This window comes from Portunus trituberculatus, chromosome 50, assembly GCF_017591435.1.
Source record: "Portunus trituberculatus isolate SZX2019 chromosome 50, ASM1759143v1, whole genome shotgun sequence".
NCBI classification, from domain to species: Eukaryota; Metazoa; Arthropoda; class Malacostraca; order Decapoda; family Portunidae; genus Portunus; species Portunus trituberculatus.
Genome location: NC_059304.1, coordinates 3,465,909 through 3,483,408, shown reverse-complemented (window position 1 = coordinate 3,483,408; position 17,500 = coordinate 3,465,909). Strand labels below are relative to the sequence as shown.

Genomic DNA, 17,500 nt, shown 5'->3' with positions numbered 1-17,500 from the left:
GAGAGAGAGAGAGAGAGAGAGAGAATAAATGAATGAATATGTTAAAAGGAAATCTGTGGGAAAATGCGGAACGGACACAAGACGGAATGGGAAATGGAAGAGGAATAATGTGGGACAGGAAGAGGAGGAAGAGGAGGACGAGGAAGAAGAAGAAGCAGAAGAAGAAGAAGAAGAAGAGGAAAATGAGAATGAAATAAGACAAGAAAAAAAATTGAACAAAGAATACGTATAAGGAAAGAGAAGATAGAAGGAAGAAGGAAAGAGGAAGAAGAGACGAAAGAAGGAGAAGGAAGAGGTGGAGAGAAGATGGAGGAATAAGAGGAAGAGACGAAAGAAGAATGAAGAGGGAAGAATAGAAGAAAGGAGAAAGAAGAGAGGGAGGAGGAGGGAGGAGGAAGATGGAAAGAGGAAGAAGAGACGAAAGAAAGAAGAAGAGGTGGAGGAGATGGAGGAAGAAGAAGGAAAGAGGAAGAAGAGATGAAAGAAGGAAAAAGAAGAGGTGGAGGAGGAGATGGAAGAAGAAGAAGAAGAAGAAAGAAAGAAAGAAAGAGAAAGAAGAGACGAAAGAAGGAGAAGGAAGAGGTGGAGGAAGAAGAGACGAAAGAAGGAGAAGGAAGAGGTGGAGGAGGAGATGGAGGAAGAAGAGACGAAAGAAGGAAAAGGAAGAGGTGGAGGAGGAGATGGAGGAAGAAGGCGTAGGAAATTCGTGGTGTTGTGGAGGAAACAGGAGGAGATTAGAAGATAATAGGGCCGTGAATCTCCATCAGCGTTACTATTTTCTCCAAATGTCACTCCTTGAAGAGACTCCTTGGTGCCAACAATCTTCCCCCCCCTCTTCACCTCTTCCCCTTCCCTTTATTGCCCTCCCTTCATTACTTGTCACTTCATTCCCCTCACTTCATTTTCTTTCTCTTTGACCTTTGTTACTTCTCTTCCTTTCATCCCTTCTATTTCATCTCATTCATATTTTTCCCCTTCCCCTTCCCTTTGTTCCTTTTTACTTCATTCCCTCACTTCTTCATCTCTTTTCTTCATCTCTTTTTATTCCTTCTACTTCATCTCATTCAATTCTTCCCTTTCTCTTCGTCTTTTTTTTTTTTTTTTCCTTTTATTTTGTTTCATTCCCATCACTTCATTTTCTTTTTCTTTGCTCTTCATTTTTTTCATCTTCCTTTTATTCCTTCTACTTCATCTCATTCAATTCTTCCCTTTCTCTTCGTCTTTTTTCTTCCTTCCTTTTATTTTGTTTCATTCCCATCACTTCATTTTCTTTCTCTTTGCCCTTCATTTTTTTTCCATCTTCCTTTTATTCCTTCTACTTCATCTCATTCATTTCTTCCATTTCTCTTCGTTCATTTTCCTTCATTTTTTCCTTCAGCGTTTCCTTCCATTTCCTTTAGTTTCTTTTCTTTTAATTCATTCTTCTCAATTCATTCCGTGTTTCCTTATTCCTTCCTTTCTGTTCCTTTCCTCGATCCTCTTCACTTCATCCCTCCCTCCCTTTTTCCCTTTACTTAATGGCTTCCTTCAAGATAATGTCTCCCTTTAGTCCTCACATGCTCCTTCCTTTCCTTTCCCCCCATCCGAATTCCTTTTTATTTTAGTTTTTTTTTTCTCCTTTACTGTCCTTTTCTTTCTTATCTTCACTCGTAACAGCATCCTATAAGGCCTTTCTTTCTCCCTATATCTTTTTCACCCTTTAATCCTTGGTGCTTCCCTCCCTTTTTTCCACATACAGTACAGCTTTTGAACGTCTTTCCTAGCTTTTCTCATGCCCTGTAGCCCTTTTTAATCCTTTTCAGTCCCTTAAATCCTTTCTTCCCTTTATCCTTCATCCTACAGACCATCCATTTCTGACGACAAAAGACATCTCTTATCCTGAAGTTCTATAGCAAATCCTATTCTACGGGGAAAAGGAGAGAAAAAGGAAATGTATTCTATAGTATTGCCTCTCAGCCTACTCTGAATTTATGCATCTTTTCGGGAGCTTTTGAGAAATTCATGTACTCTCGCGCCTAGGTCGGATTGATAACAAAAAATTACATGAATATTTAACTTTTTTCTCTCGTGTTAAGACTGAAAATGTATAGGCGAAAGTATCAGGTCTCTGTTCTAAATATAAGAATCAACTACTCAATTGTTATATAGTAAGACCACAAACCCGTGAGGCTGGCGTTGCGTCTGAGTGTAATAGTACATAATGTTCTTAGACTTAATCTCAATAAAAACCATTTCTTACATGACGCGCAATTTTTTTTTATATAACATCTTTTTCATAGTGTGTATTCTTGTACACACTGATCACGTCTTGTACCCATTCACTTTTCCTACAGTAGACTATTCAGGTACCCTATGAAAAACCTCATGCACCTTTGGGTACACCACACCTCTGTTCTACAAGACACGTACATTTTACAAGTACAGGCATTCCTTTTCACCTCCAAACCACACCAGGAACACTTCAGCTTGCCTAAATAGATGTTCCAGCACCATACTCCATTACCTCTACAGCTTGTACAGTCTCTAGAGTTTCTACATTTCTTCACTCTACGATTTCTTTAAAGCTTCCTCCTGTACAGCTTTCCTACAACCTTTTCACATCATTTGAAACGCCTCTTCAACTGTATCCTCTCATTTCATCCCTCTACAGCCTCTTTACAACCTCCTTCCTGCACAGCCTTCCTACAACCTTTTCGCATCCTTTGTAACGCAACTTCGTCCACAGCCTTTCTTTAGTCTTTTATAGTCTCTCTACAATATCCTTCCTCTTTACAGCTCTTCCCTCTGTCGTCCCTTTTATAGCTCCTTCCTACATCGTCTCAATAGCACCGCCCTTTTCATACCCCTGCCTCCACAGCCTCTAGTCTTGTCTCCTGCAGCTCCTTCCTTCGCAGTCCCTTTGCCCTTTTAGTAGCGGCCCTTTCCGCTCCCACCACTCGGCAGCCGCGTCATGGTGTATACAGCTCTGCGTCGGGTGATCCTTCAAGCGCCCACCACCACAGCCGCCTCCCTGTTCCGCAGTCTTTCCTCCCTGACCTTTATTTGACCTGACTGTACGCTGGGACCCGGGAGGAAGGACGCTCTCTCTCTCTCTCTCTCTCTCTCTCTCTCTCTCTCTCTCTCTCTCTCTCTCTCTCTCTCTCTCTCTGGACCGCCACTGCTCTTCCAACTCTCACTCCGCTCTCGTCCTTTCCCTTTGCCTCCTCTCTCTCTCTCTCTCTCTCTCTCTCTCTCTCTCTCTCTCTCTCTCTCTCTCTCTCTCTCTCTCTCTCTCTCATCCACGAGCATCAGGATACGTCCTCCCTTAACTACTGAAACAAGGTTGTCTGCTGCCACGCTATCTCTCTCTCTCTCTCTCTCTCTCTCTCTCTCTCTCTCTCTCTCTCTCTCTCTCTCTCTCTCTCTCTCTCTCGTCCTATGTATGGCGCCAGTCTGGGTGTCGTCGTCTTATCTTGTACGTCTCCCTTGTCAAACTCCCTCCCTGTGTGTGTGTGTGTGTGTGTGTGTGTGTGTGTGTCGGTTATTCAGGAAAAATTTCTCCGCCCATCGTTTTCTTCACAGCCTAAGTGAATGGTCGCATGTGAGTCTCTCTCTCTCTCTCTCTCTCTCTCTCTCTCTCTCTCTCTCTCTCTCTCTCTCTCTCTCTCTCTCTCTCTCTCTCTCGGGTGTGTGTGTGTGCGCGCGTGCATGTGTGAGTGCGTGTGTTGGATTATCATCATCAACTTCATTGTCGCATTTCCGGGAGAGGGAGGCTACATTATCCCCTTCGTCGGCAGGAAGAGGAAGAGTAAGAGGAGGAGGAGGAGGAGGAAAACGACTCAGTGTGGACAGTCTCAGCTCTTGGTACCCCATTCTAAAGAGAGAGAGAGAGAGAGAGAGAGAGAGAGATTCCTGAAGATGGTGGTTGTGAGTACGTTACTGGTGCGGTGAGAGTGGAAGAGAGCGGAGGGAGGGTCGTGTTGGGGTGAGGATGCTGTAGGGTGGTTGGTGGTTGGTGGTTGGAATCTGCCTTAAATCTATAGTCCACTCTTAATGCTCTTTCTTCTGATTTGATGCCTTGACTTCGCTAATGTTCGTCTCTGGTTAGGGCCTCTTGTATGTGTTTATGCGTGTGTGTGTGTGTGTGTGTGTGTGTGTGTGTGTGTGTGTGTGTGTGAGAGAGAGAGAGAGAGAGAGAGAGAGAGAGAGAGAGAGAGAGATTGTGCCTTATTCTCACCATCTCTTGTAGCTCTGAGGAAGGTACCTTTAAGACGTGTGTTTCGGGTCGTGGTGGTGGTGGTGGTGGTGGTGGTGGAGATCGTCAAGTGATGGTGTTTCAGCTCAAGGGAGGGAAGGAGGAGGCTAGAGGGAAACAAGAGTGAGTGATTAGCATTTCCAAGATCCTGGCGTAAGACACCGATCATTTTTGGTTTGTTTTGGTTTCATAGATAATGTTTTAAGAGTGGTGGTGAGATTATGGTTTAGCTCAAGTAGTGTGATGGGCGTGTCTATTTGTACAGGGCGTGAGATGGGTTATGTGGAGGCCTAGAGGAGGAGGAGGAGGAGGAGGAGGAGGAGGAGGAGGAGGAGGAAGAAGACGATGACGACGACGACCTTAAGAGGGTGTTTATGCATTAGAAGTGAAGAATGTTAGCGATCAATAGGCCGTGAAAGTTGTAGAAAGTCACTCAGCTGATGCACGATGAAATTACTCAGGTATTGATTACTCTCTCTCTCTCTCTCTCTCTCTCTCTCTCTCTCTCTCTCTCTCTCTCTCTCTCTCTCTCTCTCTCTCTCGTACTGTGCCTTCACCTGCCAGCTCTGCGACGAGAAAAAGAGACACTGCACCGCCCGTCGTGTCCTCATCTGTAACGCTGCCGTTAGTACCCGCGCCTGTAGAGCAGTCCATGGAGGCAGCCGCGAACATAAAGGAGAGCGGAGGCTTCCCATGTGCGAGCTTAAAGAGGCAATGAGCAAATAAGCGGAACTAATAGCAATGGGCCACATCACTGCCAAAGGTCCACCACCACCACCACCACCACCACCAAAATCTAAGCTCGCCGGATTCGACACGCCACTTAATTCCGGGAACGCTGCACTGCTCCCTCAACGCTCGACAGTCTCTCCTTAACTCCTCCCTGCGCTGGAATGAGGAAGAGCAAAGCAAGGCGGGTGACTGCTGAGGCCAAGTGCATGGAGTCCTGATAACGTAGGAAGCGTCGTGACTCCTTGCGTGGTGATGCGAGGCAGGGATGGCTTGGTTTTCTTACTGCTCTGGAGGATCAGCTTCAGAAGAGGTGGCGTGTTGTAGATGGTGAGGTTTGTACAGGGAATATACTTGTACGGATGGTGGCTGCGGATACGGGTGTCGGGGTGGTGGGGCGTGCGTGTGTTGTGGTGTTGTGGCGGCGCGCGTCCGGGGAAGTGTAGGCCAGGAAGTAGGTGCTTGGAAAGACTTAGCGAGCACTTGAGGCGCTGGCTGGGGCTGTTTCTTCCCGCTGGAGGAGTGCGAGTCGTGGGCCTGGACGTGCACTCTGCGGCTCACTGCCTCTTAGTTCCCCGGCGACAAATCACTGCCGAGAATAGACACATTGGCTTTGGTCACGCGCCTCCTACTCCACCAGTTTTTTTCTGTCTTTTCTTCTCTCTTCCTCCTTTTTTTACCTCGCTCTCTTCAGCAGCTGCGGGTGTGGGAGTATCTTGACTCGGCTCTGGTAATATATAGCCAGACACGACCGCTTTTTTTGTCCCTTGGGTGCATCGTCAGACTCGGGTGGCCGTCGTGACGCGCTGGGTCTCCGATAACCAAGAGCTACATCATTGGGGCTCCTGACGCGGTGTGGCGGGAGGTCATCGGAGAGTGGGAGGCTCGGGGATGCCGGTGCCACGTGCGTCAAGGTCAGCGAGGCGTGACAGAGGCGTGACGGCGTGTACTGGGGCGGCTGTGGGAACATTAGCGACATATGCACTGCCTGACGCTTTGACGGCAGACGGGGCTGTCACGAGGGTAGGAATGGAGGCGGAGCTGGGCGGGACCAGTGGTACGGCGGCTGTCACTCCCACATCCTGACGGTGGTCATGTAGCTATATCATAAATATTGGGAGAGAGAGAGAGAGAGAGAGAGAGAGAGAGAGAGAGAGAGAGAGAGGTATGTCATGGGAGGGATAGAAGGTTTGGTGGTGGTGGTGGTGGTGGTGGTGAAGAAAAGAGCACGTGCTGTTCACCTCAATTCTCTTCCCGTGTCTCGGCCTGGAATACCTCCCGACCACTCCATGTGACTCTTATCCTCCACTTTTCCCTCCCACCCGACGAGCAAGACCCAGAAAAGAGCGTCAATAAAAGGCAGGGTGGAAGGGCGGTGATGGTGAGGGGGGAGCGGGAAAGATCTTGGCTATACCGAGCCACCCACCTACCCACCAACACGCCCACCTCTTCAGCGTCATAATTTCCCTCGTCATCAGGTATTCCTTCAGCGCCTCATTACTCCTCCTTCACCTCTCAATGCCTCATGATGTCGCGTCCTCCTCATCCTCAACCTCCTGGACCCCATCACCCTCTCGCGGGGCCTTGGCAGCAAATATATCGTGGCGGGGAGGCAGTAGGAGGGAGCAAACCAGCCAGCCAGCCAGCCAGTCAGTTGGTTCTCTATTGACAGTCCACGCCAGATGATGTTAGCAGGGCGGAGGGAGAGGACGCCTGGCGGGGCTCCAACTCATTACAGCTCCGGAGTTCATCGTTGGGAGAGGAGGAGAGGAAGGGGTAAGGAGGCAGGAACGGATTGAGGGAGGGAAGGATCTCATTGCCTTGATGTTCTGTTGGCTTCGCACTGCCCACCCACACACGACTTGTCAACCCGCCCACCAGCCCACCAGACCGCCCGCCCGCCCGCCCCTTGTCATGTCGCGGCCTGAAGGTGGCGTGGCAAACGAATTTTTACGTGTCCTTGTTATCACTAGAGAGAGAGAGAGAGAGAGAGAGAGTGTGTGTGTGTGTGTGTGTGTGTGTGTGTGTGTGTGTGTGTGTGTGATGGATGAAATGAAATCTCTCTCTCTCTCTCTCTCTCTCTCTCTCTCTCTCTCTCTCTCTCTCTCTCTCTCTCTCTCTCTCTCCATCTCCCAATAAATGTCTTGCCGTGTAATGTAATGTCCTCTCTTTCCTTCCAGATTTCCAGAAACTCGAGAGGGAAGCAAGAATCTGCAGAAAGCTTCAGCACCCCAATATAGGTGAGTAAGGCCGCCGCTCGCTTCCTTCCGTTGTGTTGCGTTGCGTTGCCTTGTGTTCTTTCCTTTCCTTTCTTTTTTCTTACCTTTTCTTCATCTTTTATTTATTTTTTTTTTATTCCTTTTGCTCCTCAGAGTGAGACAGCACCTTTCGCACTGCTTATCTCACCTGCTTTCTGGCAGTCTCACCCTTATACCTTATAGTAACAGTAGTGTATACCTGATGCTTCTTACCTGTCTTACCTGTCATACCTGTCCCCTTTCCTCTTCCTCTTACCCCCCATTCTCTCTCTCTCTCTCTCTCTCCCCAACAGTCTAGTATCCTTGTCCTGCCTTACCCTGCGCTGTCTTGAATTGTCTTGTCTCAGTGCTCGCTACGTATCTATCTATTATCACCAGAGCCTTGTCACCCTCGCATATTTATCAGTATTATTTCCTGCCTCATATGTACAGCCTCCTCTGTAGCAACTCACCTAGCCCAGCCCAGCCCAGCCCAGCCCAGCCCAGCCCAGCCCAGCCCAGCCCAGCGCCTCACCTCCCCTCGCTTCACCCCGCTTCACCTCACCTCACCTCACATGCTGCTGTTGCTCCTGCTGCTGCTGCTACTTCTGCTGCTGTTGTTACTCCTCCTCCTCCTCCTCCTCCTCCTCCTCCTCCTCCTCCTCCTCCTCCTCCTCCTCCTCCTCCTCAATGTCCTTCACCCGTCTCACCTGTGCAATACTCTCTCTCTCTCTCTCTCTCTCTCTCTCTCTCTCTCTCTCTCTCTCTCTCTCTCTCTCTCTCTCTCTCTCTCTCTCTCTCTCTCTCTCTCTCTCTCTCTCTCTCTCTCTCTCTCTCTCTCTCTGTTACACATCTTCATACTCTGCTGATTGCTTACATATACTACAGTTTTTTTCTCTTTTTTTTTTTTTAAGGAAACACACACACACACACACACACACACACACACACACACACACACACACACACACACACACACACACACACACACACACACACACACACACACACACACACACACACCTGTCTCGTTACATGTCAAACTTGCTTCATCCTCTCGTAGCTCATCTTGCCTCCTCCTCCTCCTTCTCCTCCTCCTCCTCCCACTGCCGCCGCCATCCCGCATCATCCGCCGCCGCCTCCGTCACCTGTGTTGTTGTTGTTGTTATTGTTGTTCCAGTGCGTGATGCTCCCTGTGTTCCGCTGTGCTCCCCATGTTGGCTGGCTCCTTTCTCCCTTTGTTACCCTTGTGTGCTACCTTTATCACGTGTGTCTTTTGTTTTGGCCTCACCTTACCATGTTGCATATCTTGTTTACCTTCAGATTTTTAAAACTTTCACTTTGTTATCCACGCGTTACTCTCGCCCTGTCCAAACTGTTACATTCTTACCTAGATATTACACCTGACTCTTACTGGTGACACACACACACACACACACACACACACACACACACACACACACACACACACACACACACACACACACACACACACACACCCGGTAGCTCAGTGGTTAGAGCGCTGGCTTCACAAGCCAGAGGACCGGGATTCGATTCCCCGGCCGGGTGGAGATATTTGGGTGTGTCTCCTTTGACGTGTAGCCCCTGTTCACCTAGCAGTGAGTAGGTACGGGATGTAAATCGAGGAGTTGTGACCTTGTTGTCCCGGTGTGTGGTGTGTGCCTGGTCTCAGGCCTATCCGAAGATCGGAAATAATGAGCTCTGAGCTCGTTCCGTAGGATAACGTCTGGCTGTCTCGTCAGAGACTGCAGCAGATCAAACAGTGAAACACACACACACACACACACACACACACACACACGGTCCGTGTTCTGAAACACTTCCGCATTGCACCGCCACTACTTTCAAAAGGCTCTGATTGAAGTTATACGGGTTTTTAAGCTAATTTTTTTTATGGTCTTAGTAACAGATAAACAAGATTTCTACATTATTAACGGGACAAACATCCTGGAGAACCTGGGCAATGATCTCCGTGGCCTTTGAAAATAGTCTTGGTGAGAGCAAAGCTTTTCTGAATACACGACCATGTTCTACAGTCTACACCATCCCACTCTCTCCTTTAACACCCGAGTCTTGCTTGCGCCACCTAACGACACCTTGATTAGGTCACACCTGTTGTTGCTTGATACTTTGCCATCCATGTCTGCCACACCTGTCTCTCTCCCACACCTACCTAGCGTCTTAGGCAGCGTCACTTGTTGCTCCCTCCATTTGGTAGTGTCCACACCACACCTCTCTCTGTGCGCCGCTGGTTCCCATTCATGTGACAAAGTGTGGCACCGCAAACTGTCTCTGTGTCTGTCGTCGCTCTATCCACCTACTAATGCACAGGTAGCTACCGCGGCTGCGACACCTTGCCCCCTCCCCCTCACGCCGCGCCCCCAACGCCCTCGCCACCACCCACACCCCACACACCTGTCATTGCCGCGTGCCAGCCTCTCTCCCCTCTCTAGCGCACCTGCAGGTAAGAGTGTAGCCATCTCATCACCTGCCAGGCTGTTAGTGTGCAGGTGTCAGCTGTCAGGAAGATTCTAGGAAAAGGAGGAGGAGGAGGAGGAGGAGGAGGAGGAGTAGTGCTGACGGAAAGGCGACCAGGAACTCACACGAAATAAGAAAACTTTTACAAGTCGGCCTTCAGTTTGATGTTTGTCTGTGTCCATTAGTCCCCATGTCCTGGGTCTCCGTGTCCTTACATCCCGTGTCCCTGTGGTTCTGCTAAGGTCAGGCTGTCGAGGCACGCTGCGGCAGGTCAGGTGGGGTGGGTTGGGGTGGCGTGAAGGTGGGGGAGGGCAGGCAGCCAATCACGCTCACTCCTCGCGTCGTGACAGACTTGCGGAACTGCCACGCTCGTCTGTCTGTTGTCTCTTCGTGTTAACTTGGCGAATAAACTCCTCCCACTTTCGTCTCTTGGACCTCATTGGCTCCTTACCTGCCTGCGACGCCTGTCATTGGTGCTCCTTCGAAATAGAGGGGGAAGAAAGAAAAAAAAAAAAGTGGCCAACAGTTAAGACAGAAGTGACGAAGCGCACCTATCTACATAGCTAATCAGTATCAGTATACCCAGAAGAATAGGTTAGGTTACGTTAAAAACACTAGTTAGGTTACACAAGGTCAGGTGAGGTCAGGTTATATTAGGTCAGGATAGGGTAAGTTAGGCCAAGGAGCAGTGAACCTTCAAACCTTCAGCACCAATACAGTGAGAGGTTAAAGCAGTGGTTCCCAACCTAGGGGTAAATTACTCCAGTGGGGTAATGAACCCATATTTTTGGGGTAATGGATGTTTGGCATGGGATGAGGCAATTATGAATAAAATTAACTTTATTGAGAACACACACGAATCATTATAGTGAAATAACTCTATCAATGGTCAAGCAAGCAGCTTGGTTCATTACTGATTCGGTAACTTCATAACTGATGATTCATTTGATTCATGATAACTTTCGTGTTGGGTTTACACTGACTCTTTAGTCTTCTACCTTCCATCATAGCACGCGTACGTACACTTTCAAGTATAGCCATAGTTAATACCGGCTTCCCAAACTTTACCTGTATTAGCCTGATCTACCCTAAATCAACCTAACTTGATCGAATCTTACCAGTGGTTATTCCTGTCACCAAGAAAGTGGCGAAGGTTACGTTTTCAGTAATTGGTATTTTTACTTACGCCGAAAGACGGAGGTATATAAGAGGTACGGGTATAATATATTACAAGTATTTGTTCATTGGTGTAATGGATAATTGTGAAATTGTATTTTTGGGTAATCGCTGCGAAAAGGTTGGGAAACACTGGGTTAAAGGCTGGTGTGTGTAGGGTGGAGGGTGGAGGTTGGCAAGGGTTACACACTCAATAGAAGGAGAAAGTTAGGCCGCATTTAATCGGGTTACGGAATAGGCTGAGGAAGCAGGGGACTAATTAGGTGAGGGGGGGAACCAGGGGGAGTGTAGTAGCCACTTGGGGAAACAGAGGAATAATACTTTGGCGTTAGTTATAGGAGACTGCCATGCCATCTAAGGAAAGTAGCAGCAACTCATCCCCATCATCTCTCCCCAGGGAACACAAAAGGAGAACAGAGAAAGGAAAGAATCAGAAAGAAAGAGAGAGAGAGAGAGAGAGAGAGAGAGAGAGAGAGAGAGAGAGAGAGAGAGAGAGAGACTATATACGACTTTAGGGAAAGGATATGGGAATTAATTTTCAAGATACTAAAAGAAGATTAAGGCTTAAGGAAAAAGAGTGCAGGGTATTTCCTAGAGAGAGAGAGAGAGAGAGAGAGAGAGAGAGAGAGAGAGAGAGAGAGAGAGAGAGAGAGAGAGTATAGCCGAGACAAGAATTGCAGTTTATGATGTAAAAGTAATAATGAGAGGATTTGGAGAGAGAGAGAGAGAGAGAGAGAATGAGGCGACGAATTTTACGGTAAAGGCGAAGGAAAGTAGAACAATTTGGAACTGAATATGAGAGAGAGAGAGAGAGAGAGAGAGAGAGAGAGAGAGAGAGAGAGAGAGAGAGAGAGAGAGAGAGCGGAAACGAGCCTTAAAATTCATTCACCTTACTTTCGTTTTCTTTACGGGATGACTATTCAAGGAGACACTGAAGAAAATGATGAAGGAAATAAAGCACGTTTTTTTTTCTTTTCTGTTTTAATTTTAGACTTTTGTTGTGTTATGTCGAGGCGGTGAAAAGAGAAGAGGCAGGAGGGGAGAGGGGATGGGGGGGATAGAAGAGAAAGAAAAGAAGGTAAATTGAAGAAACGAGAGAATTAAGAGGAGGAGGAGGAGGAGGAGGAGGAGGAGGAGGAAGAGCGAAAGAAAGGAAAACCCCAGTCTTCTTCCTCTTAACCAGTGAATTGTATTGTAGTTGTCTGAATTATTAATGAAACACTCTAACCACATAAGAGGAAAAGAGGAGGAGGAGGAGGAGGAGGAGGAGGAGGAGGAGGAGGAGGAGGAGGAGCTAGTGGGAGATGATGGCGATTATAATGAGATGGCTTTGGTGAGCGTGGAGTAAGAACGGAATAGAGAGAGAGAGAGAGAGAGAGAGAGAGAGAGAGAGAGAGGAAAAAGACAAGTAGAGAAAGAAGGGAAGGTATGAAGTGTAGATAGATGAAGAAGAAGAGAAATAGATGGAGGAGGAGAAGGTGATGGAGGTCAGGATAAAAAGAGATGAGAACGAGGAGGAGGAGGAGGAGGAGGAGGAGGAGGAGGAGGAGGAATCACAGTTGACAGGTAATCAGAAAATAGCTTGGAAATCCCACGACTAAGGCTGAGTAATTATCACACCAGAAGGAGGAGGAGGAGGAGGAGGAGGAGGAGGAGGAGCGACAGTAAGGTCGGAAACAAACTTAATCATTTATGGAAAAATGACAAATTGGTAACACGCATCAGTGAATTGATATGTAATTTTTCCTGCACTCCCAAAATTAAGTTGTGAGAGAAACGAGAGATTATTGGACACGCCAACCTTCTGGAGAGAGAGAGAGAGAGAGAGAGAGAGAGAGAGAGAGAGAGAGAGAGAGAGAGAGAGAGGCCGAGCACGAGCGGATTAACAAGAAGGGGATGAGAAGAAAGAGAACAAGGAGGAGGAGGAGGAGGAGGAAAGGAAGGTACGAGGAGGACGAAGAGGAGAAGGAGTAGGAGGGAAGAGGAGGATTAGAAGGAGAGAGGAGGTAGAGGAGGAAGGACAATCCAGTGCTATTCTTACTAGGAGAGAGAGAGAGAGAGAGAGAGAGAGAGAGAGAGAGAGAGACGTCCCCTAGGTGGTAATGATAGAGTGAAAGGCTACCACAAATTGATTAAGCGGCAATTGGTGAAGCGGGAGCAGTATTGGTGAGTGGCGGGTGGCGAGACTTGGTGCGATGGTGGGGAGGCGACGCTTGGTGCAATGGTGGGTGTCTTCTGGGTCCTCTGGTGGTCTTCCCGTGGTCTTCTTTGGGTGAGGGAGGCTGTGATAGAGAAAGGACTCCTGGTGGTGAGGATGCAAAGGCAGTGGTGAGGATGTGGTAGGGGGTAGGGAGGTGGCAGAAAAGGCGAGGATATTGCAACGGATAGAAAGAGGCTTAAGTTATAAAGAAATCGGTCTGGAATGGAGTAGATAGAGTGGCAGGTGACTTAGGGAATACACGCAGTAATCGGGTTTTTAGTGCCGAGTCAATAGGGAGCTTTTGAAAGATTGCATAAATTTGCGAGTAAGGATGATAGATGGATGGATATTGATAGGTGGATATAGGCATAGGGGCCGCCACGTATAGGCGTACTGGTTTCTTGCAGCTTCCCTTGCTTTAGAGGGAAGGAAGGAAGCAAGTCGTGGAAATGTATGTAGATTGATATGAAAGTCTTGGAAATGATATTAGGGTGGAGGCTCTAGTGCTGTATACGATTGTCTTACCTCATAAGGGGTTGGTTCTGTAAGGCTGGCTCAAATGTTCAGAATATGTGGTGTATTTTTTAACTAGCGGTGTTATATTAAATGGCGTCTCTTAATGGTGAATTGACAAGTACCGTCACAAGTACTGCTTTCACTCACTGTGTGTTTTGAATCTTACTTCAGTATCAAGTCTTACCTGCTGACATCTTCCATGTAACAGCCTGGCACTAACGGAATATCAGGTCACTGGACAAAAAGAGGAGGCAAGAGGGAGTGAGTGAGTGTGTGTGTGTGGTAGTACGACTACTGACTAACTGGCTGACTGAAAGGTTGTAGCACGTCCTTGGCTCGTTTCTGTAACTTTAAGACTTCAAGCATTTATCAGATATTCTCATGATTTTATTAATGATTTAACAGTGATTTCTGCGTCCTCAGTCGAAAAGACACCCGTAAAAAAACACATGAATTACCTTTGCAGCCTTTGGAAATATCTGGCGGAAAGCTTGTATTCATGTCTCCTTGGAAACTGGTCAGTACCAAGAACAAACTGAGGCACTTCGTCATCATGTTTAGATAAGAAATATTCAATTTTCCAAACATTTTTCAGCAACTGTTCCTGACTTACCTGTTATTAAAAAATTGGAAGTCTTAATCCGTTCTGGCTCTGTGAAATTGAAAAATAAAGTGTGAATGGTCGCAGAATCCTCCCTCGTTTCCGGCGACTATGGTAGGCGGAGTTAAGGACTGGAAGATAGAGAAGGAGGCGGTGGAGGAGGTATCACGCTTGAGTGGAGAGAGAACGGACGCGGAGGTGGACAGATAGTAGGAGATGTAGAGGCTGGAAGGAGGAGGAGGAGCAGAAGGAGAAGGAGAAGGAGGAGCAGGAGTGTGAGGATAGAAGGAAGACAAGAGCTACGAGGAGGAGAAGGAAGAGGAGGAGTGCGAAGGTGGAAAGAGGACAAGAGCGAGGAGAATTATGGTGGTGGAAGAAAGATAGAGAGGAAGAGGGAAAGGAAGGAAGAAAGCATAGATAGGTACAAGAGAAGAATGTCTGGTTGTAAAGACGACAATAAATGAGGATGAAGGATAAGAACGAGAAGAAAAATGTAGGATAGATAAGGATGAAAATGAAGAAGGATGAGAAAAAGAAAAAGAACAAGACACAGGAAGAATAGGAAACACGCTCAGATATAAATTAATGAAAAAAAATATAAGGAAAAAAGCAAAAGATAAAAGAAACAGGTAAAATAGAAAGAGAAACGCGATAATGGCAGTTGGAGAAGGAATGAGAAAGAGAGAAACGTGGGAGTGGAAATTAATGGAGTAAGGGGAAAGGGAGGAGGAGGTGGAGGTGGAGGTGGAGGCGGAGGCGTGTTATGGTATGCTAGAAATGTTTGTCACGGCGCCAACAGGAGGCAGTATGGCGCTGACGAAGGGAGGGCTGTTGACGCGGGAAGAAAGAGGCGGAGCTACCAAGGATTCTGGATTTCTCAAGACGTGACGAAGAAAAAAAAAAGAAGGAAAAAGAAAGAAGACGGAGAGAAAAAGGCAAAGGAAGAAGGCGATGGAGAGAGAATGAAGAGAACTACTGGCTGAGGAGGAAACTTTCTAAATGTCAGGTGATCACGAGGGACGACACCCCTTATAACGACATTCCTGACACACACACACACACACACACACACACACACACACACACACACACACACACACACACACACACACACACACACACACACACACACACACTGTACTGGTAATGATGCTGGAGAAGTGACTGGCAAGAGTACTTCAAGAGAGTGGCTGAAAGAGGCAAGGATAGCGACTTGTTACTGAGGATGAAGACTGCACGATGAGAGCAGACACGGGCGAAGACGACGACGAAGAAGAGGAAATAGAAGACGGTATCTATGACAACCAAGAAGGGAAAGAAGAAGAAGAAGAATTGAAAAGGATACATAAAGGAACAAATCTTCAGAATCTTGCTGTACTGTTTGACTTCACTATTCTAAACCAACTTTCTAGTGTGAGGGAAAAGGTTATTACAAGTATCCACCTCTGTATCCACCCTCATAAAAAGAACAAATGATTAAAAGCTGCAATAAGTCTCTCCTGCCGAATTTGAAAAGAAAGCGATATCATGTAGATCTGAAACACTTACATGGGCTTTATAGCAGTGAGAAATAAGGAGAAGGTCTTGAGCTACTTTTTGTGAGCCTTTACTTTAGCCTGGGAAGTTGCGAACGTTTGCTGCGTGACTAATGAGTTGTGTGCGTAGTGCAGGTGTAGACTCGACGTGAATGTGAAGGAGTGATGCTGGAATATTGGCTGCTGGACTTTTTTTTTTATGTATACTTTTGCTCGTTAGTTTGTTGATCATTTCCAAGGTGACGAGCTTTGTAAGGAAATATCTGAAGAGGAGAGTGTTTGATGCTTTCATTGGCTGACATTCGTTCCATAATGATAGGAAGAAGGAAAAGGAAAAGAGAAATTAGAAAACAGGAAGAATAAGAAAAAGCTGAAGTGTAAGTTAATGAAATAAATTATAAGAAAGAAAGCGATGGTGAAAGAAATAGGAATAGAATAAACGCGATCATGTTAGACTTAAGGTTGGACTTGTCCTTTCCATTCTTCTCTCGTCAAGAAGCTTAGAAAAAAAAAAAACCTTATTTGTCTATCTATGTTTACAGTACCATGAATGACAACAAGAGACGGCTATAGTAGTGAGAGGTTTCAGACTGAAGGAAAACTTTATAAACAGTGGATATGAAATTGGAAGATTAAAGCTTCTGTCTACGTCTATACACTTGCCTTAAGAGATTGTGCCTCGTGGTCAAAATATGGGGGAAAAATCTTAAATACCTCTTCGTATCACATCCCCATTTCTTATCAGTCTTTGTGGAACACTGGAGCTGAAGAAAGACCCACTGAAGTTACCGATTCTTAAAGAGCAGACACAAGGGTTATCCTAAACCACGATGAAATGTATTGATTTGTATTCCATTTGTACACAACCTCTTAATCTCTTCAGTACCATGATACCTTTTCATATTTATTCTGCTTACTATTTGAAGATTTTATACAGCTTCAGAAACTTATGTGGGGATTAAAATAGTGAATACTCTGGCCATTAATCTTCTGACCTCCATAGACCCTTCCTAGTGTAAATAAAATCGTCTAGTCATACCCAAAACTCATGTTAAAATTGCGTCCCAGTACAGAAGAGGTTAAAGAAACTGCTCCGTGGATGATAGATGGCCACTGACTGTCATGGCGCTTAGTGATGCGTTGGCCGTTGTTTCAGATGGAGGGTAGTACTACAAGCAGGTCAAGGTCGTGTGTGTTTCGCCGGTACTTGGCTAGACGAGGGCCGTGGATTTGTACTAACTCCTCCATCACCCATTGATTGCCGCGCCTCCTTGTCAGTCTTGAGTAGTGAAATGATTGTGTAGTCTTTGAATGATGCTGGTCACTCGTATGTTATATTTTACTTAGTTTTTTTTTTATGTATTTACTTTTTTTGTAGTAATATGATTTGTGTACTTGTAGTTTGTTTGGCAAGTTTATGATCTTTTTTTTTTCACAGTAGTAAAGTGATTCTTAGTGTTTGGGTAATCTGTGTTATGATTGGTGTAGTTTTTCATTATGCCAGTACGGTAGTTCATGTTTTGATGTGGTCTTTAGGTATTGCCGTTCACCTACGTTATATCTGAGTCACTTTTTCCATCATACTTCCTTGAATAGTAATGTGACTCATGGCATGTTACTGGCTTCGAATATAGTTTATATCCATCTACGTTATTGCATCTAGTTCTCTTTATTTGTTTATCTATTTTGTAGTGACGTGAGGTGAACTGTCTCCACGTAATAATCAGGAAGAGACACACGAGAGAGTTACGCAACACAAGTATGATTATTATT

At 46.3% G+C, this 17,500-nt stretch overlaps 1 protein-coding gene across 35 annotated transcripts in view; it reads left to right on the top strand.

Annotated features, from left to right (window-relative positions):
- Positions 1–17,500, top strand: part of LOC123499829 (calcium/calmodulin-dependent protein kinase type II delta chain-like) — a 253,152-nt gene that overhangs the window by 124,030 nt on the left and 111,622 nt on the right. For all 35 annotated transcript variants that reach the window (XM_045248330.1, XM_045248336.1, XM_045248344.1 and 32 more), the window contains exon 3: positions 7,144–7,203. In XM_045248330.1, the coding sequence (XP_045104265.1) occupies positions 7,144–7,203 (60 nt within the window). The remainder of the gene's footprint in view (positions 1–7,143; positions 7,204–17,500) is intronic.